The 25,744-nt window shown below is 49.8% G+C and overlaps 2 protein-coding genes across 4 annotated transcripts in view; one reads left to right on the forward strand and one right to left on the reverse strand.

The window, feature by feature from the left end:
• Positions 1-2,222: 2,222 nt before the first annotated feature.
• Positions 2,223-5,855, forward strand: LOC137448832 (carbohydrate sulfotransferase 9-like). The gene is made up of 2 exons (XM_068153730.1): positions 2,223-2,322; positions 3,506-5,855. The coding sequence occupies exons 1-2, from the start codon at positions 2,223-2,225 to the stop codon at positions 4,318-4,320; spliced, it is 915 nt and encodes a 304-aa protein (XP_068009831.1). The 3' UTR covers positions 4,321-5,855.
• Positions 5,856-7,959: 2,104 nt separating this feature from the next.
• The window catches only part of XDH (xanthine dehydrogenase), a 53,668-nt gene continuing 35,883 nt past the window's right edge, over positions 7,960-25,744 (reverse strand). For all 3 annotated transcript variants that reach the window (XM_068153723.1, XM_068153722.1, XM_068153720.1), the window contains exons 23-36: positions 24,587-24,674; positions 23,963-24,049; positions 22,638-22,829; positions 21,500-21,645; positions 20,457-20,538; positions 18,516-18,611; positions 16,819-16,947; positions 14,623-14,697; positions 13,753-13,805; positions 12,524-12,638; positions 11,831-11,896; positions 11,377-11,565; positions 9,968-10,135; positions 7,960-8,800 (exon numbers count right to left, since the gene is read on the reverse strand). In XM_068153723.1, the coding sequence (XP_068009824.1) occupies positions 8,750-8,800; positions 9,968-10,135; positions 11,377-11,565; positions 11,831-11,896; positions 12,524-12,638; positions 13,753-13,805; positions 14,623-14,697; positions 16,819-16,947; positions 18,516-18,611; positions 20,457-20,538; positions 21,500-21,645; positions 22,638-22,829; positions 23,963-24,049; positions 24,587-24,674 (1,537 nt within the window). In that variant the 3' untranslated portion in view covers positions 7,960-8,749. The remainder of the gene's footprint in view (positions 8,801-9,967; positions 10,136-11,376; positions 11,566-11,830; positions 11,897-12,523; positions 12,639-13,752; positions 13,806-14,622; positions 14,698-16,818; positions 16,948-18,515; positions 18,612-20,456; positions 20,539-21,499; positions 21,646-22,637; positions 22,830-23,962; positions 24,050-24,586; positions 24,675-25,744) is intronic.

Genomic DNA, 25,744 nt, shown 5'->3' on the forward strand with positions numbered 1-25,744 from the left:
CAAGGGTGGGGAAGTGCCGCAGCAGCTCCCGTGGGTCACGGCTGCACAGGACAATACTCTGCAGAATTTGGAAGTGTGGGAGGGCTGCGGGAAGGCTGAGGACAAGGATGTTTATCAACATGTGAGCATATCTCCAAAGCCTCTGCATCCTAGGAGGAAAACAAAGGGGAGCCCAAGGCAAGGCAGTTGCAGCCATGGCTGGGGCTAAATCTGGAAAGCTTTATTCAGGCCTCCCTGATGCTGGTGCAAGGCAAAAGAGGCACAGTCACAGATTTCATCAGGGTGGAAGGGATCCTCAAAGGTCATCTGGGCCAAGCCCCACTGCAGTCAGCAGGGACAACTCTAACTGGACCAGGCTGACTAGGGCAACTCTGATCTTGAATGCCTCCAGGGACAGGGCCTCAAGCACATCCCTGGGCAACCTCTTCCAGTGCTCAGACACCCTCATGGTGCAGAACATGCTCCTGACATCCAAGCTAAATCTCTTCTTCTCTAATTTCAAACCATTGCCCCTTATCCTATCACTGCAGGCCTTTGGAAACAGTCCCTCTGCAGACTTCTTCTAAATGCCTCCAGGTACTAGCAGGCTTCAGGTACAACGCATGGTGGCGCACCAACTAACCTAGGCTGGGGTCAAAGCAAGGTGCGCTGCCTGCTACAGAGCCCTGTGCTGCAGACACTTCACCATGATCATGCAGCCTCTGCAGTGGGTCAGCTCTCCAGCAACACCACAAACATTGTTTTCAGTTAATGTCCATCTTTCATTTAGGCGTCTTCCTGCCTCAAGTAACTCCTCCTGCTTCAAGTAACTAGCAATAGGAGAGGAAGTGTCATCAAGTTGCACCAGGGGAGATTTAGGTTGGATACTAGGGGGGAAAATCATTCTCCAAAGAGTGCCCAGGCATTGGAACAGGCAGCCCAGGATGGTGGTGGAGTCACCATCCCTGGAGGTGTTCAAAAAACATGTAGACCTGGCACTCTGGGGCATGGTTTAGTGGCCATGGTGGTGTTGGGTTGACAGTTGGCCTTGATGATCTTAGAAGTCTTTTCCAACCTGAATGATTCTATGATTCTAAGACACATTGGGCTGGGAGGGTTAAGCAGAGCGCTGCAGCTCAAAGTAAAATGCATGTCTTCTGCTGGGAAAGGAAGCAAAAGGTGGACCTGATCTAGTTGAGGATGCTCCTGCTGACTGCAGAGAGGGTTGAACTAGATGACCTTCAGAGCTGCTTTCCAACCAGACCATTCTATAATTCTAAGGCATTCACTCCTGCCCCACCTTCAGGCTGTAGTATGCTTCTCCTAGATTTGGAGGGGGGACCTTTTGCCAGAGCATGTGCAGCGAGGGCTGGCCACAAGAGCTGATCTCCCAGCATGGGCATCCCAGCATCCTGTCACGTAGAGGAAACATATCCTCCTCACCGAGAGCTGAAAAACGCTTCACAGCCATTCCCAGAAGCACAGCATCTTTCCCATGGCTCAAAGCAGACCCAGATGAGTTTAAAAGTCACACATGTGGCCGTGACAGCTGTGAAATAAGCTCTTACACCTGCAGCGGGGAAGTGTCACACAGAGACCAGCTCCAGCTGCAGCCCAGCGCTGGGCAGCGGTTTCCTGGGCAGGGAGCACCCTCTGCTGGGCAAACCTCGGCTGTCCAAACAGGATCACAGGATCTTAGGGGTTGGAAGGGACCTCCGGAGGTCGAGTTCAAACTCCCCCTGCCAGAGCAGGGGCATAGAATCCAGCACAGGTCACACAGGAACACATCCAGATGGGGCTGGAAAGGCTCCAGAGCAGGAGACTCCACAACCTCTCTGGACAGCCTGCTCCAGGGCTCTGGCACCCTCACAGTGCAGAAGTTCCTCCTCATGCTGAGCTGGAACCTCCTGTGCTGCAGTTTCCACCCATTGCCCCTTGTCCTGTCACAGGGTGCCAGTGAGCAGAGCCTGTCCCCTCCCTCTTGATACGTGGCCATGGCACTTTGGGACATGGCTTCCTGGCCATGGTGGTGTTGGGCTGATGGTTGGACTCCATGACCTTAGAGGTCTTTTCCCACCCAAACAATTCTACGATTCCATGATTTCCCTGCCCTCAGCCAGGCCACTGCCCAAGCAGGACTTTAACCCAGCTCTGGGTGTGTTCCTCTTGAACAAACACAGGAGGTTGGGTACCCATCTCCTCAGGGGCAGAGCTCTTGGCTGCAGCAGCAGCAGCAGGCGGCCATGCGCTTCCTTCCCCGCCTCGCCACCTTGGCTGCCCTGGCTGTTGCCACCTTCCTCAGCTGGAGGCTGCTGCTCTGGAGCCTGCTTACTGGCCAAGGAGGTAACACCTGGGTGCTGTGGGGATCCTGCATGGCTAGCAGCATTTCTGTACCTTGGGGGAAACAACCTAGACATTGGGTTTGGAGGTTCTTGGTGGGCAAATGCCTGTAGCACAGAAAACATTGTTGGCACAGCCCCAGAGGCAGGGTAAGGTATGGAGCCCTGCAGCTTTAAGTCCTTGGCGGGGCCACTGATGTCAGGTTTGGTGAGGAAAGCCAGTGTTGAGCTGTTCCTTTGATGGGAAATGCTGTTGGAGAGGCAGAAGGGAGTAGGGGAAGCGGTAGGAAAGTCAGTGGTGAATGCCTCTCTTGCCTGAAAAATTAATCCCTTCCCTCTAGTCCTGGCCAGTCCAGGGCAAAGCCAGCAGCAGATTCTGCAGGCATCATCAGGCTGGGGTTGGGAGAGTGAAAGAGCAGCTCAGGCTAGTTTCAGACAATTCTCTGATTCTTTCTACCTTCCCAGTGTCCTCTTCCTAATTTTAACTGTGCTTCTCCTCCCTGTGTGTCAACCTCCCCAGATCAGTGGGAAATGTTTAACTTCCCAAGGACCCAGGAGAAACCACCCAACTGCCTGCCTCCCTGGGGCTCCTCCTAGCAGGTGATGTGAAAGGCAGATGTGCTGCTGCTCCAAAAGCCCATAAAGAAGCAAAGCAGGCACAGATCCTCTGCCTTCAAACCCACCGTGGCCTCTTCACCTCAAAAATAAGAAGATTAAAGAATACAAAGCAAAGATGAAATTTGAGAGATGAAACTGACTGCCACAGAGCCTTTTGCTTTTGCCTTTTGTATTTGCTTTTGCCTTTTGTATTTGCTTTGCTGGTTCCTTGCTTCTGTTTGCTCTTTTATTTTGCTTTGTATTTGCTTTGGCCTTTTTATCCACAGGAGGCAAAATTTGCATAAGGAAGTGATGCAAGAAGTTGCATCATCTGGGCCCTTCAATCACCTTGGGCCATCTGCAGTGGTTTGGGTCTCCACCATCTCACATGTTCAAAGGGACAGAAAGCCATCTTCTGGTCTTTGCCAGGCTGGGCTATTCTCCCTCCTCCTGCTCATCTTCTATGTTCATGCTGTGTCTTTTCCACACAGCAGTAATTGGAAAAGAATCTGCCACAGCATCTTGTGCCAGCTCTGGGCAAAAGTCTGCTCTGGGCTTTCTTCACCAAATCTTCAAATGCTGTTTTCCAGGTGACCTGGCCCCCGAGGAAGAGGAGAACTTCACTTTGACACTGGACACCTTCCTTCATGTGCAGCAGCTCAGGAAGAAGAGGCTGCGAGATTTCTGCAGCCGATCAGGCAGAGGCAGCACACTGCCAAGGAGCCAGGCGGAGAGAGCCCACCTGCTCTCACATTTGAGGGTAAGCACCAAGCTTGACCTCCTCTACTGCCAGGTGCCATCTACAGGGATGGAGGAATGGCAGCAGCTTTTGGAGAAGCTAGAGGAGAAGGCAAACCTGACACTCCCAGTGCCACTTCCATATCCCCGGCAGCATGCTCAGGGGACACAACTGAGAGACTTCAACCTGACGGAGACAGAAACCATGCTAAGGTCTTACACCAAGGTGCTATTTGTCAGGGACCCTTTCCACAGGCTGATCTCCACATTCATGCAAGGCATGGGAAGCAGCCCTTCCTTCAGCAGCTTCATTCAGGATGTGCTAGGCAGTGGCCAGCACAACGCCAGTGCTGCTTGGGAACCACTCGTCAGCCTCTGCCAGCCCTGCTCTGTCCACTATGACTTTGTGGTGGTGTTTGGCTTCTTCAGGCAGGAGCTGAGCCACGTGCTGCAGCGAGCTGGGTTGCCTGTGGACAGCCTCCTCCTCCTGGACTTCACCGACACCCAGGTGAGGTGGACCTACAGCTGGTTGTCAGAGCAGATGTTGAAGGAGCTGTCCCCCCAACAGAAGCAGCAACTCTCTCGTTTCTACCAGTGGGATCTTTCTGCTTTCCCATTTTCTAGCAGTTTTCTGACACGCCTCCCCAGCACCCCACAGCCCTGGTAGAAACAACCCAGCCAGAGCTTCGAGGAGCATTGATTCCTGGGGAAGTTGGTTGACAACCCCTCAGGCTGTGCTGCCATCTAGTGAGAGCTGGACAGGCTGAGAGCTGGCTACAGTCAAACCTCATGAAGGTCAATAAGGACAAGGGCAGGATCCTGCATCTGGGGAGGACACCAGGACAGGTTAGGAGCTGCCCTGCTGGAAAGCAGCTCCATGGAGAAAGACCTTGGAGTGCTGGTGGGCAGCAAGTTCTGCATGGGACAGGAATATGCCCTGGTGGCTAAGAGAGACAATGGTACCCTGGGGGGCATCAGGCAAAGTGTGGCCAGCAGGGCCAGGGAGGTTCTGCTCCTCCTCTGCTCTGCCCTGCTGAGACCACACCTGGAATACTGAGTCCAGTTTTGGGCTCCCCAGTTCAGGAGAGACAGAGACCTGCTGGAGAGAGTCCAGCAGAGAGCCAGGAGGATGCTTAGGGGACTTGAAGAGAGACCTATGAAGAGAGACTGAGAGGCCTGGGGCTGTTTAGTCTGGAGAGGAGAAGACTGAGAGGGGATCTGATTGATTCCCATCAGTATCTGAGGTGTGGGTGTCAAGGGGAGGAGGCCAAGCTTTTTTTTGGTGGTGCACAGTAATAAGACAAGAAATAACAGGTTCAAACTTGAGCATAGAAGGTTTCAGCTCAAGATGAGGAGAAACTTCTTTACAGTGAGGGTGACAGAGCCCTGGAGCAGGCTGCTCAGAGAGGTTGTGGAGTCTCCTTCGCTGGAGACTTTCAAAACCCACCTGGATGCATTCCTGTGAGGACTACCCTGGGTGATGCTGCTCTGGCAGGGGAGTTGGTCTCAAAGATCTCTGGAGGTCCCTTCTGACCCCTGACATCCTGTGATACTGTGAGAATTCTGCCTTCCTTCATGTGACACTGACTGGACACTGCTCATTAAAGAACAACAATGAAAGTTGCCAATTAGAACTGACCTAAAACAATCACCACCACCTTGATGCCTCTCTTCCATGCAGGGACATGTGATTAATGGTGTTAAGACATTGGATGGCCTCCTCCATTCTCCTCACAAACTAACTATCCAGCTGCAGCAATAACTGTGGGTAACGCTCCGCAGCCTAGCCAGATGGCATGGTTCCTCTTGAGGAATCCCCTCTGCGGGAGAGCAGCAGCAAATTCCCAGTGACAGGTGACATTAGAACCATGCATCCATGCTGTATTTTGCTGGCAGCTACTGGGGAAGGAACATTTTCTCCTCATGGGTAGCTTTTTCCTTCCAGTGGTTACCTGCTGAACTCCCATGTGCTGAGATGTGCATGGAGGGATGAGGCACAGCACCCAAGCAAAGCATAGTGCTGTGTGCTTGCACCTGGAGAGCTGCCCTTGGACAGCTCTGTAGTGCAGCCCACATCTTAGGTTGGATCATCTCTTCCTGCCAGCCCTTCACAACATATCCCAGCCCTTCTCTAAGGTGCCTGGCCATTAGTTCCACGGGAAAGCAATGCATGAAATGCTAAGACCCAGAGAGGTGAAATGAAAATCGCAGCTTTGTGTTCTTTACTAGGGTCCCTGTCTTCCCCCACAGCCCAGCCAAGTGTTACAATGACCTCTTTGTAAACTCCTTCTAGTACCCAAGCTTCCATTTCCCCCTCAAGAGCAGTTTCTGTGATTACTGGAGGTTAGGAGGAAGTTCTATACAGAGAGAGGGATTGCCCATTGGAGTGGGCTGCCGGAGGAGGTGGTGGAGTTGCCATCACTGGAGGTGTTCAGGAAGAGACTTGCTAGGGTGCTTGGTTGCATGGTTTACTTGATTAGGTGGTGTTGGATGATAAGTTGGACACGATGATCTTGAAGGTCTCTTCCAACCTGGTTTATTCTATTCTATTCTTCTATTCTACTTTGCTGTGCTGACTGTACTAATCACCTCCTTAGCAGAAGCTGTGCGGGTTTTGATTATTGAACTCATCACTGGCCTCTCAAGATCCTGTTGGGGTTGTCAATGAATGCTCAGGTCCATGTAAATGAGGTCAGTTGCTCAGCCTTCATCTATTGATGTTGTGATCTTGTCACAGAAGGCCACCAGGTTGGCCAGGCAGGACCTGCCCCTGGTGGAGCTGTGCTGACTGCACCCAATCACCTCCTGTGCTGGGTGGGGTTTGTTTATTGATCTTATCATTGGCCTCTCAAGATCCTGCTGGGGCTGTCAATGAATTCTCTCCTCTCCCAGAGGAGTGCAACAGCCTGGGAGCAGCCACATGAAGCACCCAGCAATCACTGCAAGCCAACAATTCACACCTGAATGTCATTTTAATCTCCATTCTGTCTCAAGAGCACTGGTTTCACACCCTGCCCTTTTGCCACCCCTCCCACCCCAATTTCCCCCTTTTTCCCCTCAAACCCAGGGCACCTGGGCTCTGCTGCAGTCTCCTCCCACCCCAATTTCCCCCTTTTTCCCCTCAAACCCAGGGCACCTGGGCTCTGCTGGTCTCCTCCCACTCCAATTTCCCCCTTTTTCCCCTCAAACCCAGGGCACCTGGGCTCTGCTGCAGTCTCCTCCCACCCCAGGGGCGGCCACTTTGCCCTCCCCACCCTCTCCACTATTTAGTGCCTCCCGGGAAGGGCAGCAGCCCTAAGCTGAGCCCTTCGGGGCTGAGGATCCTCCTCTCACCTCAGGTCAGTGCCCACGGTGCACACTGGGTGATGGTGGTGGTGACAAAAGGCCGGGGGGCCTGCTGGCCCCCCGGTTGTTAGGGCCAACATTGACTCCCCCCATCCCCTCCACGGGTGCTGGCTGGGGCTCCTCAGTGGGGCAGAGCTCTCATCATGCCCACTGATACCCTTGGAACTCCCAAGGGCTGCTGCAGCCCCTTTCACTTAGCTGAGAACCTGCCAGGCAGGCTGCAGGATGGAGCAGACAGCCAAGTGCCTGAGGAAGAGCAGCCTCCAGCTGGACACAACAGACCTGGACTCTGGCTCAGTCCCCCAAGGTAAGTGAGCTGCCCCTGGCTCTGCTGGGGCTGGCCCTGGACCCTTCAGGAGGAGGGATGTCGTGCAAGGGGGGTACAGCACAGCCAGGGCAGGCACAGCTCCCCACTGCTGACCCTCCACAAGCTATCAGCTTCCCCCCAGGCCTGGGGAAACCACAGACTCACAAAGGCTGGGAAAGCTCTCACAGCTAACCCTGAGCTCAGCAGTCCCCCCAGCACCACCATGGCCACACAGTGCTGGAACACCTCCAGGGCAAACAACCAGCAGTGTGTGGGTTCAGCCTGGATGTTGGGGAGAAGCTGGGCAGCTCTTCAGCCCCTCTGAGCCAGGGCTCCCCAGCAGTCTGGCCTGCATCAGCAGTGGTGTGGGCAGCAGGAGGAGAGCAAGGATTGTCCTCCTCAACTGGGCACTGGGGAGGCCACAGCTAGAGTGCTGGGTTCAGTTTTGGGGCCTCACTCCCAGAAGGACCTTGAGAGCTGGAGCAGGGTCAGAGAAGGGCAACAGAGCTGGGTGTGGTAGTTTTAGGCTATTCCTTTAAAATTTTTCACAGATCTTGAGTAGAAAAGTAGTAAAATGTAAATAAGTCACTATTGGGTGTAAAGAGGAAAACAAAGGTAATTCCAAACAATCCCACTGGAGAGATGTCTAAGATACTGTTCTCAAAACAATTTTCTCTTCTTAGCTCTAGAGAGATACTGACTTGCTTCTGCTTGACCTTGGCTGCATTCTTTTGGTATTAACATTCCTCTGCTCCTTTCTCCCTCCTTTTTTTCAGGGGGAGGCAGGGAAGGAGAATTTAGTAGCTTCCCCTGGCTTCTGACCAGGGGGGTTCATTAATTGTAAGTACCTGCAGATATTGTAACTACTGCATATTTTGTACACATTCGTGGCTTTTCATTGTGGATTGTAGTTTTGGCTTGTAAATGCAGCTTCCATTTGCTCCCAATTGAGCTGGTCCAGTAAAGTTAAGGGTGTGTGTGTGTGTGTGTAATTTCAACCCACTACACTGAGGAAGGGTCTGGAGGGTCCAGCCATCAACCCAACACCACCCCCTACCCCTTTCCAATGGCCACTAAACAATATGCAGAACTGGTGTGGAGCTCTGCTTTCCTGGAGAGGGCTAAAGGTCTGCCTGTTAGTGAATGAATTCACCCATTGGCACTTCAGGCTTCAGCTTTCTGGGGAAGGTGGGAACCAACCTCCACTTATTCTCACACTACCTCCATTTACTCTTCATATGAATTTACACCATAGCAGCAGTTCCCTCTCCTGGAGAAAACAGTGATTGGACAATTAAATATGAAAGCTCCATGAGTCAGTGGGTGAGCCACAGCAACATAGATACTCTGTACATATATTTTTTCCTTTGCAGTCCTAGTGTCTTGTGGGCCTTCAGGTGTAAGCTCAGTTTCTTGAGGAGAGTTTTCTCCTCAATCTTCCTCTTCACACACGCACACACCACGGCTTGAAGGTTCCTGGCTCAGCAGAAGGGCACTAGAGAGAGAGAGTGGGGGGGGGGGGGGGGGGGAGGGGGAGGGGAGGAGAATCACTTTAGCAAGGACAAAACTAGAAAGGGGGAGATTCAGATTGGCTGTGAGGAAGAAGCTGTTCCCCATGAGGGTGGGGAGAGCCTGGCACAGGCTGCCCAGGGAGGTGGTGGAAGCCTCCTGCCTGGAGGTGTTTGCAGCTAGGCTGAAGGTGGCTGTGAGCAACCTGCTGTGGTGTGAGGTGTCCCTGCCCATGGCAGGGGGTTGGGACTGGCTGAGCCTTGAGGTCTCTTCCAACCCTAACAGTTCTATGATTCTAACTGAAGGTCCTGGCCTGGGTTCAGAGTGCCTTACCACACTCCCATTGAGGTGGATGATTTGGCACCCTCAAAGATCTGAGCTCATGGCTCTTCAGTTAGCTGTTGGAAGGCCTGATGGATGTGCAGTGTGTGCCCCAGTCCTTCTCCCCAGGCAGTGGTGCCTGCCCAAGCAGGTGTTAGGTGAGAAGGGCTGAGGTACCTGGGTTTTGCTGCTATCCACAGCTGGGTCCCAGCTCACAAAGCCTGGAGGATGCCCACATGGTCAGGCAGCTGTGGTTTTCTAAGTCACAAAGGAGTCAGCAGGACTATGTGTAAGGACCCACGTCTATGTAGCACTTTCACAGCACTGAGTAACCCATGGAGAGAGTGAAAGGTTTGACTGTTTCACTCCTTCCTACCAAGCTCACAGCCCTGAAGGAGACTCCTGTGGCCTTAACATTCAGGAGATTAGAACATTTTCAGTGGCACTTTTCTCTCCCTCCCTGAGGGACACCACTAAATCACAGGGTGGATCTGCAAAGTCAGTGGTGGTGACTCCCTAAAAGATTATAGGAGAATTAGGTCAACAGGTTAGTGCCTTTGTTCAACAGGCAGCACTGGGAAGATGAAGGGATGAGCAGCAACTTCCTGGATGTTGTGTGGCAGCACCTCCTGCAGTGGGAGCCTGAGCAGTGTGGGTCTGTGGAGTTGTCTCGTTTGGAGGCATGTTAAAGGAGGGATAGCACTCATAAAATCAAAACATCTGCTTAAGAAGGGCCCCATCCTCTCCATCCTTCTCTAAAGCCAGACCAGCACACAGACTCCCTGGGGTGGAGGCTGGCTAAGGAGCAGGCAGTGGAGCCAGGAGCTGTTACCATTTTGGTGAAGATGTCCACGCAAGCGTTGCGGATCCTCTCAGGGGTGGCAGGGCTGTCCATCCTGAAGGGTTCAGTCACACCAGAGTCCTGCCTTGCTGCATAGATGGCATCTTTGATGGCATAAAACACTGAGGCAGACAGGAACAGAGGTGGCTCTCCCACAGCCTAGACAGAGCAACAAGCAAAGAGTGAGGTTGGAGCCCAAAACAGTCCTGGCTCTGGAAAGGCTTTAAAGAGGCTAACAGAAAGCTGAGCGAGCCCTGGGAGAGAACTGGGAACTGTTTGCATTCCCCATTCCTTCTTCTTTGTAACTGCTCAGAGAGGAAACACAACTTCAAAACAGACACCAGTTTGCCAGGTGTGATCAGTGAGGAAAGCCTGAGGTCAACCTCCAGCCAGTTTAAGAAGAAACAGCAGGAAAACACAAGCTCCCTGACACAGCAAGGCTGTTATGGAGGAGAAATGGACTAACCCCTTCCCATAACCTTTTGGGTGGTGCTGGAATTGCAGCAGAGGGAATTCAGAGAAGGCAGTGGTGAGCTGTCTGGGCAGAGGCATGATGCTCCATTACTGGAGGTCCCTGCAAACCAGCAGGAATGCCTTCCTCGGGGATTACATGAGTATTATCCTGTCCTGGGGTCCCTGGCAGCCTCTTTTTTTTTTTCTTAATTCTGTTATCAGCACTAATCATCACAAAGTTCTCCTCATTTACAGAGATGCTCCTGTGGGTGGAATGGAAATGGAGATTGTAAGGAGGCTGGCCAGATGTACTCAGAAATGGATATTGGCAGTTGAATCCTAATCATTGATGCCATCCTCACAAACAGCACTGACTGCAGTAGAAGCAGCTGAAGGGCAAGTGGACATTTAAGGGTGACAGGAGCACTGTGAGACTGTAAAGAAAGTGAGACATGAAAACTCAGACACAAAGTCTTGATACATCAAATGTAGGGAAATGGCACTGCTGGAGCAGGCTGCCCAGGCAGGTGGCAATCACCAGCCCTGGATGAGCTTAAAAAAAGGAGTAGATGTGGCACTTTGAGACATGGTGTAGTGGTCATAGAGGTGTTGGGTAGAAGGTTGGACTTGATGATCTTAGAGGTCTTTTCCAACCTGAGTGATTCTACGGTGCTGCTAAATGTTATCTGGTGCCAGGAAGGGCAACCAGGGAGCTGACACACAGAGGGAGGTTGGCAGTTTCAGCAGAACTAGCACAGCAAAGTCACTTCATTTCTCTCTAGCGGACAATCAGGGCAGCAATGCACGGCTTGGTTTGGTTCTTCCTCCCCGTAAAGGAAGACAGCAGGAAAAAAACCCAAGATTAATTATTTACACTCAGGCATCATTATCACACTCAGCCCTACAGAGCTAGACAGCCATGAGAGCTGCGGGTCACCCAGGCATACCTTGGATGAGTAAACTGCCTTGCTGTTTGGGCAGTCACGCAGAAGGGACACGTAGAACTCCGTGGGGATGTCTCCAAAAGCTGGGATCTTGTACATGCCAGGTCCTCGAGTGTACAAGTTCCCTTCAGGAGAGTAGCGTAGCTCCTCCATGGTAAAGAGCCCAAGGCCTTGGACAAATGCTCCTTCTATCTACAAACACATCCAAACAAGGTTACATTCAGGGTTTTATTGCTGTTGTCCTTCCCTGCACTAGAACAAGCATTGATGATTTTGCCGTCCCCTCCTGATTTCACAGAATCACAGAACTGTCAGGGTTGGAAGGGTCCTCAAGGATAGGACCCATCTTATCACTCCCTGATGCCCTAAAAAGTCCCTCCTCAGCTTTCTTGTAGCCCCCTCCAGATACTGGAAGGCCCTCCCAACCCCTAATATTCCTTGAAGCAGCAACACTTACCTGCCCTATATCTATGGCTGGGTTCAGACTGGTGCCAACATCCATCACAATGTCTGTACGAACATTCTGAAGGGCAGAAATAAAGAACAGATCACCACAGAACACTGAAACCGGCACACCAGGGATTTGGAGGAGGAGGAGTAATGCAGCCAACCACTACCTTCACTTGGCCAGTATTCAACAACCTATTTCAGCTCAACTCTTCATACTGATTTCTAATCTGATTTTGTCCCAGCAGTAAATCAAAGGAACTCACTGCAGTTTTCCCTAGGGATCCAACAGACCAAATTTCTATTAGTTCCCAGATAGGAGTGTAACCAACTAGGTCACATCCTCTGCTCCCCACTCCCCTTTCCCCTCTCCTCTTTCTAAAAGTGCTATTTTAAATGATTAACTCAATTCCAATATGTTTCTGTTCCTAAGTGCTAACACAGTGCTGCTATCTCTTACTTAAGCCCACCCAATAACTTCTGCAATCATTCATTAAGTCTCTTGCTATCCCTGCAGGGCAGATAATGATCATTTTATTATACTTCATGGATTGTTGCACTGTGAAACAGAGGAGTTAAGAAACTTACTGAAGGTCACACCACACCAATGGCAGAGCTGAGAACAGGCTGACACCCACCACTTGTTTGTGAACGTTTCCTTGCCTTGAACACAGAAGACAATTTCAAGTGCTGACCTCCTCACCTTGTGGTCACCTGTCAGGCAATCTATCTCCACCTCGGAGCAGGCCACACCATAACTGAAGTAGCAGAATGGTTTCCCTTCGTTCTTTTCAAAGTTGTAGCCGAGGTCAGGAATTCTTGAGACAAAGGAAAACAAAACCAGGTTTATTTCCATGAGCATTCAAAGTGAACACAAACACATTACAGCTCACAGTCCACTGCCACTTAGTCACTTTTGTTTTGATCACCGAGCCCTTGCGGCAATGAAAAGTGTAAACAGCTATCAGCAGAAATCTGCTAAAGCTGCACTGTCTTCCCAAACCTCACTGAACTACCAAACTATCACAGCATCAACCAGGCTGGAAAAGACCTCAGAGATCATCAAGTCCAACCTGTCACCTAATCCCTAACATCTCCTGACAACCAAACCATGGCTCCAACTGCCACATCCAATCCCCTCTTGAATACCTCCAGGGACAGTGACTCCACCACCTCCCTGGGCAGCACATCCCAATGGCCAATTACTCTTTCTGGGAAGAACTTGCTCCTCGCCTCTAGCCTAAACCTCCCCTGGCACAGCTTGAGACTGTGTCCTCTTGTTCTGGTGCTGGGTGCCTGGGAGAAGAGACCAACCCCCACCTGGCTACAACCTCCTATTTTGGCCATCTCTCCTTTTTCCAGGAATCTCAGGGCTTGTGCTGACTGTTGTCTGGAATATTGTGTACAGTTTTGGGCTCCCCAGTTAAAGAGGGAGGGGGAAATGCTTGAGAGAATTCAACAGAGATATGGGGATGATTAAAGCAATGGAACATCTGCCTTGTGAGAAAAGGCTGAGACAAGGAACAGTGGAGAGAAATACTTGACCATAGAAGGTTTCAGCTCAACATGAGAAACTTCTTTACAGGGAGGGTGATGAAGCCCTGGAGCAGGCTGTCCAGAGAGGTTGTGGAGTCTCCTTCTCTGGAGACTTTCCAACCCCGCCTGGATGCATTCCTGTGCAGACTGCCCTGGGTGATCCTGCTCTGGCAGGGGGGTTGGGCTGGATGATCTCTGGAAGTCCCTTCCAACCTCTCATGTTCTATGACTCTATGATGATTCTAACCTAAACCTAACATTTCTAGGTGAGGAAAGGAAGGTAGCCCTAAGTCAGTGAGACTGGGATAGGAGATGTAAATCCTCCCAGAATTTCTCTGGGAGCAAATCCATTCCACAGAGTAAGAGCTGTACTCTGCAGTATGGCTACTCACTCACCTATAGAACCCCGTGGCTGACAGGCTAACACAGTCCTCATAGGCAGCTTTAATCTGGCAACGTAAAACAAGAGTTTGAAAACATTAACTGTCCAACTGCAAAATAGCTGCCCCAAGACAGATTTCCAGGAGAACATGAACAGAGAGAGCCCAGTGGCAGACACCTGGTATGTCACCCGGCCCCAGCAGTGCCAAGAGAAACGTCATCATGCAGCTGCTACCCCAAACTGCCCAGTCAGCAGCGACCAGGGGCACTGGCAGAGGGATGAGATTTGCTCTTGTTTGCTCAGCTTTCAGCTGCAGGTTAGACTTCCAAACTCAGAGGCAAAGGTTAAACTGACAGTCATCTTGGCTTCAGTGAAGCCAGCGGAAATCCTATCCTGACTTCCAAATGGAGAGAAGAACTTGGGTCTGAAAATGGCCTTAGAGCCTTACAGCAAACCAATCTCTCATTATTGAGGAGACAGAGATGCTGCAGCCAAGGAGCATTACAGGAGGTGGGTGGTAGCTCAACAAAGAGTCATCTTTGTCACAGAAGCTCTTCATTATAAGTCAGTTTTCTTCCTGCCCAAGATTGTAGGCTGACTAGAAGGATACAGGGAACCACTCCAGACATTTATTTGGTCAAGTTTGTCATAGGTAGGTCCCAGGATCTGGAGAAATCTCAGTATTAAACTCCTAAATGATGTTTTGGGGATGACCTCTTCCAAGCTTGGTTTACTTCCCTTGTTGGGTTTTTGTTTCAGCTCTGCTTAGATCTTTGTTAGTGAGATGCAGGAGGCCTGGAGGATATAGCTGCATACAGGGTGACCCAGTTAAGACAATCCCTGACCATGCCCACTTGACTCATGACAGATAAGAAGCAGCTTACCCACTCTTCCCAGGATCCTTTGGGATTAGACTGTTTGATGGGCTCAAGTCTCTTTAAGATAGTCTGACAAGCATTCTAGAAACAGAGAGAGAAGCAGTATTTTAAGGTTTGAAAAGTCATAGTATTGAGAGCCCTGTAAGAGTCTCAGAGAATCTTCTCTTTAAATCAGTGTTCAGGACTTTGGGGTAGCTATATAGGAAGAAACATTGACTATAAAGGATCTTAAAGCAGATCAATTGTGTTGATAGCAAAAGGGAATCACAAATACAGTACAGAACTTTCCAGACCATGACACACAACCTCAGAAATCCACCCATTTATACAGGAACTTCATCTGCACTGAATCACAGCCGGACAGCTTGGCATACCTAGAAAGATGAGCCTATAGCACTGAAAAAAATAATTAATATTCTTGCCAGAAATCAACTTCCTCAGGCAAGCTGTGCAGAGACTTAAAAACAGGCTGAGGGGTTCACTTCTCAGGTGGCATTTCCCTTTGTCTTCAAACCTGAGAATCACCACTACTAAATGAGTCTTTTTCAGTCACATAGCTTGAAAATATATGCTGCACCAGGTCAGATGTGGCCGATTGAGCCTGTCCCCTTAAGAAAGGGAATATGGTGGACGGAAGTTGATAAACGAAAAGAACGGATCTAAACTATTTCATTGGTGAAGTGGGAGGAAGCACCTTCTGAACTGGGAGTGCAGGAGGAGTATCCTGGGCACTCCAGCACTTCTATCTTCAGTCTTGCTTCCGCTCCTCCACAGTGCAGCAGCTCTCTCTGTGCTGGGCTGTCTGCCAAGGCTTTGGCCTTGAAACCGATAAGATATAAGGCCTGTATTAACTGCTTTCCAATTAACACAAAACTGCTTTTAACTTCTTTCTTTCTCTTTCTCTCTCTTTTCTGACCTACTCTGGGGAAAGGGGGGGAGAGAGGGGAGAGCGGAGGTGGGGAACCCCCTCTGCTGAGGGGGGAGCTCTCATTTCTGTGTTACTTTATTGTATATCTTTGTATATATTGTAAATATTGTAAATTTGTATATATTCCCCTGCATATCCTACATTGCTTTGTAAATATACAGCTCCACTGCTTTGCTAATTCAGCTGTGAGTTGTTTTTTTTTCCCTTTCCCTTCAATTTTCCTTCCCTTTACTTTACAGTGGGGAGGGAAGAGGTTTCTTGGCCTTACCCTTCCAACCCCACGACATCAGAGAACTGTGCCCATGTCATTGCTCCAGAAGGATGATTGCTCTGAGTGCATCAACACTTTGAGGGCTTTGATTCTGGAGTCTGGCCCACAAACCATCTGCTATTCATATTTGCAGAATAGTGCATTTGTTACACAATCTCCAACCTAAGCCTCCCCTGGCACATTTTCAGGCCATTTCCTCTCATCCTATTACCTGATACTAGGGAGAAGAGACCAACACCAAACTCACTCCAATCTCCTCAGGGAGTTGTAGAGAGCAATGAGGTCCCTCCTCAGCCTTCTATTCTCCAGACTAAACAACCTCAGTTGCCTCAGCTGCTCCTCACCAGCCCTGTTCTCCAGACCCTTCACCAGCTTTGTGGCCCTTCCCTGGACCTGCTCCAGCCCCTCAATGTTCTTCTTGCAGTGAGGAGCCCAAAACTGACCCCTGTTATTTGAGGTGCAGCCTCACCAGCACCCAGTACAGGGGCATGATCACTGCCCTGCTTCTACTGGCCACAGTATTCCTGATCCAGGCTAGAATGCTGGTGGCCTTCTTGGCCACCCACTGGCTCATAGTCAGTCAGCTGTCAACCAGCACCCTTAGGTCCTTTTTTCAGCCAGGCAATTTTCCAGCCACTCTGCCCCAAGCCTGCAGCATTGCTGGGGGTTGGTGTGAGCCAAGTGCAGGATGAGGCCACATTAATTATTAAGAGGCTACTTGTTTAAATGGATGCTTTGTTCTGTTAATTTGGAGCAATCACAAACACTCCAATTTAGAACTACAAAACTGAAGAGAACCTGAAAGAGCTTGAAAACAAATGTGGTCATTCTTCCAATACCAGCAGTGGCTATAGCAGGTAAAAGAGTTCTGAGTCATCCTTAGCCTTGGAACTGCCTTTTGGTGGTCATATTTTCCTTGAGCAATAGATAAATACCCATCAACCTGTCACGCTGTGGAGCCCTAGCTCACAGCCCACTAGTCTGAGTAACTTGGTTTCCATACATGGACGGCCATGCCGTTGATGTCCGCACTGACAGATGCAGCTGTCGGGGAGGTGTTTGGGACGGTGTTTGTGCTGGTCTCGCTGATGTAAATCTTGGAGGTGGGGACTCCCAGGGATCTGCTAGCCACCTGCAGAGCAAAGGTAAAGAGCTAGTAAGCAGCTGCTCTTATACAGAATCACAGAATGTTAGGGGCTGGGAGGGACCTTGAGAGATCATCCAGTCCATAGCAGGAGCACCTAGCGCAGGTCACACAGGAACTCATCCAGGCAGGTTTTGAATATCTCCAGAGAGGGAGACTCTACAACCCCCCTGGGCAGTCTGCTCCGATGTTCTGTCACCCTCACAGCAAAATAATTCTTCCTCCTGTTTCCATGGAACTTCCTAAGCCTCAACTTCCACCCATTGTCCCTCATGCTGGCACTGGGCATCACCCAGCAGAGCCTGGCTCCAGCCTCTGGGCACTCACCCTGCACATCTTTATAAACATTGATGAAGTCACCTCTCAGTCTCCTCTTCTCCAAGCTGAAGAGCCCCAGCTCCCTCAGTCTCTCCTCATAGTTATCATTCATTGCTTATACTACTGGGATCCACACTGCAACCTCTACCCTCCCTCCCAGCCTAAATGTAACTTTTCTTGCAGGCTCAGCTGATGTGGTGTCTGAGGGCTAGCCAGGACATTGGTATGCTTGCCCTTCACAGCCTGAGTGTGTGAGAGACACATACACATGGCCGCAATTACTTACACTTAGTTATTGTCAGACTAGAATCATAGAAGTCATAAAATACTAGAATCACTAAGCTTGGAAAAGGCCTCCAAGATCATCCAGTCAAACCATCAACCCAACGCTACCATGACCATTAAACCATGTCCCCACGTACCCTGTCCACAGGTTTCTTGAACACCTCCAGGGATGGTGACTCCACCACCTCCCTGGGCAGCCTGTTCCAGTGCCTGACCACTCTTGCAGCAAAGAAATGTTTCCTGATCTCCAACCTAAACCTCCTCTGGCACAATTTTAGGCCATTTCCTCTCATCCCATCACTGGTTACCTGGGAGGAGAGACTAACACCAGCCTCACTCCAATCTCAGGTTGTTGTAGAGAGCAGTGAGATCTCCCCTCAGCCTTTTCTTCTCCAGACTAAACAACCCCAGCTCCCTCAGCCACTCTTCATCCACCATGCCCTCCAAACCCCCTCACCGCTCTTCTCTGGACACCCTCCAGGCCCTCAATGTTCTCTTTCAACGGTTACAAGAATCAGAGAATGAAAAGTGCTATTAGGCTTCCTTTCATTTCCCTGCCAAAGCAATGTTGTTCCCTTAGGCCTTTTTAACTACAAATGCGTTAAGCATAGGCAGAGAAACATTTGCAACAGGACTAATTTGTGTACAAAATAGGCGTAAACCATATTATAATGGGATGAGATTATGTAGCCAGAGTAGCTAGATTGTAAACATGACCTGCATTACCTACATAATCTGGGGAAGACAAAGAAGAATCTAATTCTCCCACTCAGTTGTGATAATCCCCTGGAAATGTAGCACTGCTGCTAAAACAATTAAGAGGAATTAGGCATGATTTGTTCCCTTGGCATGCACACAGAAGAAGTGTCAAGCTTTCTGAGGCAATATGCAGGCTGAGTGTAATTTTCCTGGAAGGATGTCTCATTCCTTTTTAAGCCCAAGGTCATTGTTACCTGAATCATTTTGGTGTGAAGCCCTTGACCCATCTCGGTGCCGCCATGCGTGATTAACACAGATCCATCTGTATACACATGGACCAGAGCTCCAGCCTGTAAAAATGAGAATTAATCCAAGAGTCATCACAAATGAACTGGTGAACTACTTAAAGCGTTTCAATTGCAAACTACAGAGATAAATCATTTGGAAGCAGATCAGTGTGGTTCTTTGGTGGCATTAAGGCCATTCATTTACACTTGAGGTGAGTTCAGTTTAAGTCTCACCGGCTCACTAGAAATTCTAATGACCTAACAAACCTCAGGTTGTATTTTCAGCTCAAAAAGAAAGTGAGGTAACCCAAACCTGGCCCTGTGAAAATGACGCAGCCTTCACCTTGTCTTGGTCTAATGAGCAGCCAGGCAGAAAGGGACCTGGGGATACTGGTTGACAGTAGGCTGAACATGAGCCAGCAGTGTGCTCAGGTGGCCAAGAAGGCCAAGGGCATCCTGGCCTGCATCAGGAAGAGTGTGGCCAGCAGGAGCAGGGAGGTCATTCTGCCCTGCGCTCAGCACTGGTTAGGCCACACCTCGAGTCCTGTGTCCAGCTCTGGGCGCCTCAATTTAAGAAGGACATTGAGACTCTTGAAGGTGTCCAGAGAAGGGCAACAAAGCTGGGGAGGGGTCTGGAGCACAGTCCCGTGAGGAGAGGCTGAGGGAGCTGGGGTTGCTTAGCCTGCAGAAGAGGAGGCTCAGGGGAGACCTTCTTGCTCTCTGCAACTCCCTGAAGGGAGGGTGTAGCCAGGTGGGGGTTGGTCTCTTCTCCCAGGCACCCAGCAGCAGAACAAGAGGACGCAGTCTCAAGCTGTGCCAGGGGAGGTTTAGGCTGGAGGGGAGGGCAAAGTTCTTCCCAGAAAGAGTAATTGGCCACTGGGATGTGCTGCCCAGGGAGGTGATGGAGTCCCCATCCCTGCAGGTGTTCAAAAAAGTCTTGGATGTGGCACTTGGAGCCATGGTTTACTTGTCAGGAGGTGTTAGGGTCATAGGTTGGACTTGATGATCTCTGAGGTCTTTTCCAACCTGGTATATTCTATGATTCTATGAATTGTTCTTTTGCAGCAAAAGGGGCAAAATAAAATTAAATCACTGACACAAAGGATTGGATAGGATGGAAAGTTTAAATGGAAAGGCTGTTCACAGCTACATACAGCAGTACAAAGCATATAATACACAAAGATCCACAGTCTGAGTTTAACACAGAAGCTCATTAAGCCAAAGCTTCACACAAACCTCCCTTTAAACCAGGCTAACAAAACCCAAACCTTCCTGCCCCCCCAACCAAGCCTCTCTGCCCTCTGTACCACACCATTGTGATGCAGCACAAAATTCAGCTAGGCAACTCCAGGCCCCAATTAGGCAGCTCCAGGCCTAATTGTCAGCATTGCCAAGGCTGACACCAGGCCTTACTCCCCCACCAAGAGAGATAAGAGCCTGGGCATCCTTCCCAGGAGGAGAGAGGGAGGGAAAAGTGAAGCGAATTGATTTCGCAGCCAGATTTATAGGGATGCAGGATTTATGGGTAGGAAATACATCTTCCAGTCCCCCTCCTGGACAGCCTAGCCCCTCTGGAGCTCTGTCACTTTGTGGTTCTTAAAGGCACCCACAGCCTCTTAAAGGCCACACAGCTGAACTTGCTAACAACACTGGCAGGTCAGACACAGGAACAGCATTTTGACTATTGAGGAAGAGGGACCAGGCAGGGAAATGAACAGAACACAATATCAGCTGCACTGAGGTGTCTGTGAGACAGGCTAAACTGTTGTGCTGCTCATTTTGGCATGAGCAAAGCAGGCTCTCTCTTAACTATTTCACTCCTTCTCTGATAAGCCCCAGTTCATTTCAAATGGGGGAGGCAGCATAAATCTAACTTCTCAGCTGAAAGGCTGAAGGACACTCACAGACCTGGTTGAGAAATGGGACAGTGAAACTGATGCCAAATTTGGTAGGAGTGATGCACATCCCTCTCTTCTTCCAGCGATTCTGCCTGCAAGGAGAGAACGTTATTCATATGCCCAGGAAGCTTTCATCACAACTCAGTTCTTTCCCTCTGGCAGCTTGGGAGTCAAAGCAGCTATGAATTTAGAATTAGAATTAACCAGGCTGGCACAGCTTGAGACTGCGTCCTCTTGTTCTGCTGCTGGGTGCCTGGGAGAAGAGACCAACCCCCACCTGGCTACAACCTCCCTTCAGGGACTTGGAGAGAGCAAGAAGGTCTCCCCTGAGCCTCCTCTTCTGCAGGCTAAGCAGCCCCAGCTCCCTCAGCCTCTCCTCACAGGGCTGTGCTCCAGACCCCTCCCCAGAGTTGTTGCCCTTCTCTGGACACCTTCAAGAGTCTCAATGTCCTTCTTAAATTGAGGTGCCCAGAGCTGGACACAGGACTCGAGGTGTGGCCTAACCAGTGCTGAGCGCAGGGCAGAATGACCTCCCTGCTCCTGCTGGCCACACTGAAAATACCTGAGTGAGATACAGATGGAGTTAATCAGTAGATTTTATGAAAGGTTGCTTTCGTTTATGGGTCCCAACATGAAGAAATCCAACCCGACCATGCTCCTTCAGGCATTATGGAAGCAGTTGTCTGCACTAATAACTATTCAGTTGTATACAGGCAAACTGGGGGGAAAAAAAGACTTTAAGGTGGTGTAAAGCCTCAACAAATTGTCTTGGCAGTTCCTTTGAAAAGTCTAGCTGGACTTAAGAGCCTCCCCATCTTTTCCTACATTTCTCTTCACAAACCATGCTGTGCTAGGTCTGATCACTGCCTTATTTAAGCTATCAGCTCACTGATGGAATGAAAGAATTCATGAAGGAGTCCCAAAAGGAGACATTTTTAGAAGTCACTCTGCAGCTACGGGGTCTATCTGGATGTCACTCAAATTGCTAAGAGAACTTCAAAAGTTAACAGGCAACAAATGCACTCAGTACCAAGACAGCTCCACAACACCTACTTGTTGAATTCTTCAATCAGTTTCTTCCTGGCATGATAGCTGGAGCTTGACAAACACTCATCCCAGCATCTTCGTAGAGTAAATCCCTCCAGCTTTTGGTTAAAATGAGTCAGGTCTCCTTCATGATAGAGATTGAGCTTCCTCACCTGGCCAGAGAGACATAGACAGGACATGCCAAGTTCAGTGCTTCAGACTAGGTCTTTGCATTGGATGACATCAAAAGTATGTTGAGTCCCAGTTTTACTTCTCTGCTTACTCTATAAACCAACAGAATTAACAGACCCATATCTGTGGGCCACAAGGATGATGCAAGGGCTGGAGCACCTCTGCTATGAGGACAGGCTGAGGGAGCTGGGGGTGTTCAGCCTGGGGAAGAGAAGACGCCAGGCGGACCTTAGAGCTGCCTTCCAATACCTGAAGGGATCCTGCAGGAAGGCTGTAGAGGGGCTTTTCGTAAGGGTATCTAGAGACAGGACACGGGGAATGGTTTGAAGCTGAGGGAGAGCAGGGCTAGACTGGATTTAGGAAGAAGTTCTTCAGACTCTGGAAGAGGTTGCCCAGGGAGGCTGTAGATGCCTCCTCCCTGTGGGTGCTCAAGGCCAGGTTGGACAAGGCCTAGAGCAGCCAAGTCTAGTTGAGAGGTGTTCCTGCCCGTGGTATGGAAGTAGGAGGTCTCTTTCAACTGAAGTCATTGTATGATTCTATCGTTTGTGAGAAAATGGAGCTAAGACATTAAGGTTGGGAATTTTCAAGAGATTGGGAGTTAAGCACATTGTTAGCAAGATTAAGAGTGGTCAGGCATTGGAATGTGCTGCCCAGGGAGGTGGTGGGGTCCCCAAGCCTGGATGTGTTTGAAGGTGGTTTGGATGCAGTGTTTGGGGGATATGGTTTAGGGGTGAACCTTGTACGGTAGGGTCGTGCATCGGACTTGGTGATCCTGAGGGTCTTTCCCAACCTGAGTGTTTCTGTGATTAAGGTATCTGGTGCCTCTCCCTAAAGCAGGAGTTACAAATGGAGGCTACTGGGGGGGTTCAATGAAGCAGAAGATAACCCATGCTATGATACGGCTGTCATGGGCAGTTCCCAAGAGCTTGCCCAAGGACAGCAGCCCCCTGAAAGGGTGTGGGTGGAACTATACCTCCTCAGGTGGCAGGCCACACTTCTGAGCAATGTCGCTCATCCAGCACTCAGCAATCATCATTCCCTGTGGCCCCCCAAAGCCACGGAAGGCTGTGTTGGAAGGCAGGTTGGTCTTGCAAACAAAGCCTGTGCTGCTGACATTAGGGATATTGTAGGAGTTATCCAAATGTAAGAGGGCTCTGTCCAAAACCTGGCAAAGAGAAGAAGTGGAGGTGAACACTTTTTACATGACTCACATATCAGACTTCTCCCTAGCTGCCAAAGCCAGGCTGGAAAGCTCTGAAGCTGATTTGCAATAGCCAGCACTTCCTCTTGCACCCTGCAGCTCCACTGCCAACATTGCTGGGTGAGCAATGACGTGCAGCCAGTACTCCCTCCTGTTTGCGAGGAAGTGTTCAGTGGTATCCTCCTGAGGGACAGGACAATAAGCACACTTCTATTACAGGAAGGAGCTGGACATGCTGGAGCATGTTCAGAGAAGGGCCACAAGGATGATCAGAGGGCTGGAGCTGCTCTGCGATGGAGAGAGACTGAGAGAGTTGGGGTTGTGCAGTCTGGAGAGGAGAGAGCTCTGACGAGACCTTATTGTGGCTCTTCAGTATCTGAAGGGGGCTCCAAGAAAGCTGGGGAGGGACTTTTGAGGGTGTCAGGGTGAATCGATCCAAGCTAGAGGAGGGGAGATTCAGATTGGATGTGAAGGAGAATTCTTCCCCATGAGGGTGGTGAGAGACTGGCACAAGTTGCCCAGGGAGGTGGTGGAAGCCTCATGCCTGGAGGTTTTGAAGGCCAGGCTGGATGTGGCTGTGAGCAACCTGCTGTAGTGTGAGGTGTCCCTGCCCATGGCAGGGGGTTGGCACTGAATCAGCCTTGAGGTCCCTTCCAACCCTAACAATTCTATGATTTTTGTCTCAGTTCTTGTGAATCCAGGGTTCAGCCAGTCCTTAACAAGCTTGTTGATTTAGGCACTCTGCCCTGATCAGCCTACTGATTAGCTTTCCTCCAAATTTGGGACCTCTCAGTCATCCTGCATTGCGCAACAAGTTTCCCATCACAGCTCTCTGTAATGCAAAGAGCAATCTCTTGACCCTTGTTGCCTAATCCAGGTTATTGCAGCATTAATAGGAATTAAGTGGCACACATCAAGGCAGGTCACTTAGCTCAGAAAGCAATTGTAGAAGCTGAAAAAAAAAAAATCAAGGTTTGCTTTCAGTCCTGTTGGAGAGCAGGATGCGTTAGCAATGCTGTAGGTATCAGTTCTGTGGAGCAAAAGGTTGCACAGGTAAATGTCTTCTGCCTAGTTAGGCACCAGAAAATTTTACTTACACCATAAGAGAGGTCTACAGAGTTGCCCCCGTTGCAGTAGTATGACACCTCCAGGCTCTTGACTTTCCCATTCTTCATGAAACCAACCTGTCAAGAGCAACTCCTCAGTAATCCGTTTTCTCCAAAATGTTCTATTTCGTGCTTCCCTCCCAAAGCTGAATGGCCCTCACAGAGGGCAAAAGGCTGCCTGTCCTTTGCTGCAGCATATTACAAGCAGCACTGAGGAAGTAAAGGGCCATCTGTGCACACTGGTGATCCCTTTTTGTGACAGCTACATTTTCCTGAAGAGGTTACTGCTTTGGAAAGCAGAGGCAGCTGGAATGGGAATTAAGGAAACAAACAGTGGCACAAGACTGTAAAGGAGTGGGGGAGCATCTTAGAGCAATTCACCTGTCAAATAGGGGCAGTCTCATTTCCAAGGGAAAGGGAAGTGTCTATGCTGAGGTCACAAGAAAGGAACCATGCAAACCTAAAGAACTTTTGCAAGACTTGAACAGCTGGCCCAATCCATCTGCAGCAGGGGAGATGAGCAGTTAAACACCCAGCGCAGTGATTTTTTCAGGGTATTTATGTTTCAGGTAACAGCACTGAGGCACCATGAACCTATTTCCTATGTTTGCATACCTTGTACCTCCCCAGGAAAGGATGTCTCCCACCACTTATCAGCATGTCCTCATCTCGATCCAGCATGCACCTGACGGGGCGCCCAGTTCTGTTGAAGGACACATTGATCAAGCAAAGCCTGAAGTGCACACCACAGTTCCTACAGAGCAAGCCACTCCTGTCTTTGGTGGGCATTGGCTTTCCAGAGTGACAGTGGGGAGTTAAGAGTAAGGTGCTTAGAATCATAGAATCGAGCAGGCTGGAAAAGACCTCAGAGATCATCAAGTCCAACCTATGACCCTAACACCTCCTGACAAGTAAACCATGGCTCCAAGTGCCACATCCAAGCCTTTTTTGAACACCTGCAGGGATGGGGACTCCACCACCCTCCCTGGGCAGCTTGGTTCATCTATCTTCCTCTTAAGAAAATGGCAAGAATGAGCAAAAAACCCACCATAAAGTCTTAGAAGTTGGGACCTGTTTGTGAAAACTCTTGCAGAGACTCATACATTAAAATGAAGGGTAGAATCACAGAATAATAGAATGCTAAGGGTTGAAAAGAACCCCTAAAGATCTTTTAAGGATCACTAGGGGCAGGCCACACAGGAACACATCCAGGTGGGTTTTGAAAGTCTGCAGAAAAGGAGATTCCACAACCTCTCTGGGCAGCCTGCTCCAGGACTTTGTCACTCTCACTGTGAAGAAGTTTCTCCTCATGTTGAGGTTGAATCTCCTGTGTTCCAGCTTGTACCTGTTGCTGCTTGTCCTATCATTGGGCATCACCAAAAAGATCCTGACACCTTCCTCTTGACACCTGCCCCTCAGATACTGATAGACATTGATCAGATCCCCCCTCAGCCTTCTCTTCTCCAGTCTAAATAGCCCCAGGGCTCTCAGTCTCTCTTCATAGGAGAGGGAGTTTCTTACAGAGATAGATACTAACAACTCAGCAATCACTGTTTTCTAGGCTACTTCTCAAGGCATCCCCTTAGCTTTGCAATAGAGAATGAGATGTGAATTATGTAATAATGCTAAGTACAGTGCTTATACTGTGCTTACATCGCTCTTCAATTTCTATTGATTCCACCTTCTTAGTGCCTCACTTAGGATTGTAAAAATATCTAGGGACTGCTATAAATGTTATTCCATAACCACTGGGATGTAAAATAGTGGTTTGGC

This window comes from Melanerpes formicivorus, unplaced genomic scaffold (assembly GCF_026170545.1).
Source record: "Melanerpes formicivorus ecotype bairdi unplaced genomic scaffold, bMelFor1.0.p_v2 SCAF_26, whole genome shotgun sequence".
NCBI classification, from domain to species: domain Eukaryota; kingdom Metazoa; phylum Chordata; class Aves; order Piciformes; family Picidae; genus Melanerpes; species Melanerpes formicivorus.